Here is a 1,969-nt window from a genome sequence, read left to right as displayed (position 1 = left end):
GGAGGAGGAGGAAGAGGAGGGGGAGGAGGAAAATTAGAAGGAGGAGAAAGAGGAGGAGAAGGAAGTAGAAGAGGAGGAAGAGAAGTTGTTTACGTGTTTATGAAGACTCTTCGATGTCTCTAGGGCACCATATTCATTCATATGTTTTCAAACCTTTATCTTTTCTTTCTCCTGAATAACTTGCTTTTATGTATTCTTTTCTAACTTCTTGCATTGCCTTATAACTTTGGATATTTGCGCAAATGAATGCCTTTAATACAATAGATCACTTCTGAATGCAGTTTTATTCATTGTGTCTGAATTTTTCCTACCCTGGCATCCTACTATATTGTAGATAATTCCTAACAACTAAATAAAACATTGGTTGGCAAATATTTTTACATTTACTTATTGCTTACATATTTTATGCTGTTGGACATAGAGCACCAGGCCTCGTGCATGCAAGGCAGGCAGATCTACTACTGAGCTACACCCCAGTCTGGTTGTTGATTTTGAATCAGTGACCCCCTATGGTGTCTTCTTGTCTTTCAGGTCTTTTCAGTATCTTCCATTCTGTCTGATTCAATGGAGCACATGAATGACTCTGTGGTGGCTGAGTTTGTGTTGCTGGGGCTTGCACAATCCCTGGGAATGAGGTTTTCCCTTTTCCTCTTCTTCTCTTTATTTTATGTGGGAGTTGTTCTGGGGAACCTCTTCATTGTGTTTACAGTAATTTTTGATCCTCACTTACACTCCCCCATGTATGTGCTGCTGGCCAACCTTTCCCTGGTTGACCTGGGCCTTGCATCCACCACTGTCCCTAGGGTGCTCTCTGATCTTCTCACTGCTCACACCGTCATCTCCTTCCACAGCTGCATGACTCAGATGTTCTTCATCCACGTCATGGGAGGGGTGGAGATGGTGCTGCTCATATCTATGGCCTATGACAGATACACAGCGATCTGCAAGCCTCTCCACTACTTGACCATTATGAATTCCAGAACGTGCATGCTGTTGGTAGCAGCTGCCTGGGCCATTGGTATGATTCATGCTGCGTCTCAGTTTGTATTTGCCATAAACTTACCTTTCTGTGGCCCTAACAATGTGGGGAGCTTTTATTGTGACTTTCCTAGAGTTATGAAACTTGCTTGCATGGACACATACCAACTAGAATTTGTGGTGACTGCCAACAGCGGCTTCATATCAATGGGCACCTTCTTTTCCTTAGATGTATCATACATCTTTATCCTGGTCACTGTCTGGCAACATTCCTCCAGCGATTTGTCCAAAGCATTCGTTACTCTGTCAGCTCACATCACTGTGGTCATCATGTTCTTCACTCCATGCATGTTTCTCTATGTATGGCCTTTCCCTACAGAGTCACTAGATACATTTTTTGCTATTGTGGACTTTGTTGTGACCCCTGTTTTAAATCCTACCACCTATACTTTAAGGGATAAAGATATGAAGCTGGCCATAAGAAGGCTGAGTAGACAGGTGGCAAGTTCTAGGGAGATGTCACCATATATTCTGCATCAGCACCGCCATGATCACTAGAAATGCAGGACAGTTCACACACCTTCACACACACATGCACGCATGTAGAACTCTGAGACAGCGGCAGACAAGGCGATTTTCAATCAAAATATTCCAAGCTGCAGCTATTTGTTAATCATAAATAATAAAGTGTTATACTTTTCTGTATAATCTGCGTATCTAAATTGTAGCTACTGGCAATGAATTCACTTGCTTTTTATGTTTTTTTATCTCTCCATAAACATATAAAAATATCTATGTAACTTTATCAGCATCTTTATACTTCACTAGAAAATAATAAGTGTTTCCTAAGGAAACAGGTGGATCCAATGGATAAAATACAGATTTAAATACAGATATTTAAATTAGTGAAGAAATAATTCTTGTCTGAGATATACTTTATGTTACATGGTAGCATGAAATTCTAATGGTTGAATTCAAAGCATTTGTATTA

General features: G+C 40.4%; 1 protein-coding gene across 1 annotated transcript; it reads left to right on the top strand.

Moving 5' to 3' along the window:
• Positions 1–564: 564 nt before the first annotated feature.
• On the top strand, positions 565–1,536 carry LOC125340464 (olfactory receptor 4F15-like). The gene has a single exon (XM_048332080.1). It carries the CDS (start codon positions 565–567, stop codon positions 1,534–1,536), a length of 972 nt encoding a protein of 323 aa, XP_048188037.1.
• Positions 1,537–1,969: the final 433 nt, after the last annotated feature.

Source organism: Perognathus longimembris, chromosome 23, assembly GCF_023159225.1.
Source record: "Perognathus longimembris pacificus isolate PPM17 chromosome 23, ASM2315922v1, whole genome shotgun sequence".
NCBI lineage: Eukaryota > Metazoa > Chordata > Mammalia > Rodentia > Heteromyidae > Perognathus > Perognathus longimembris.
This window is presented reverse-complemented; position numbering and strand designations above follow the sequence as displayed.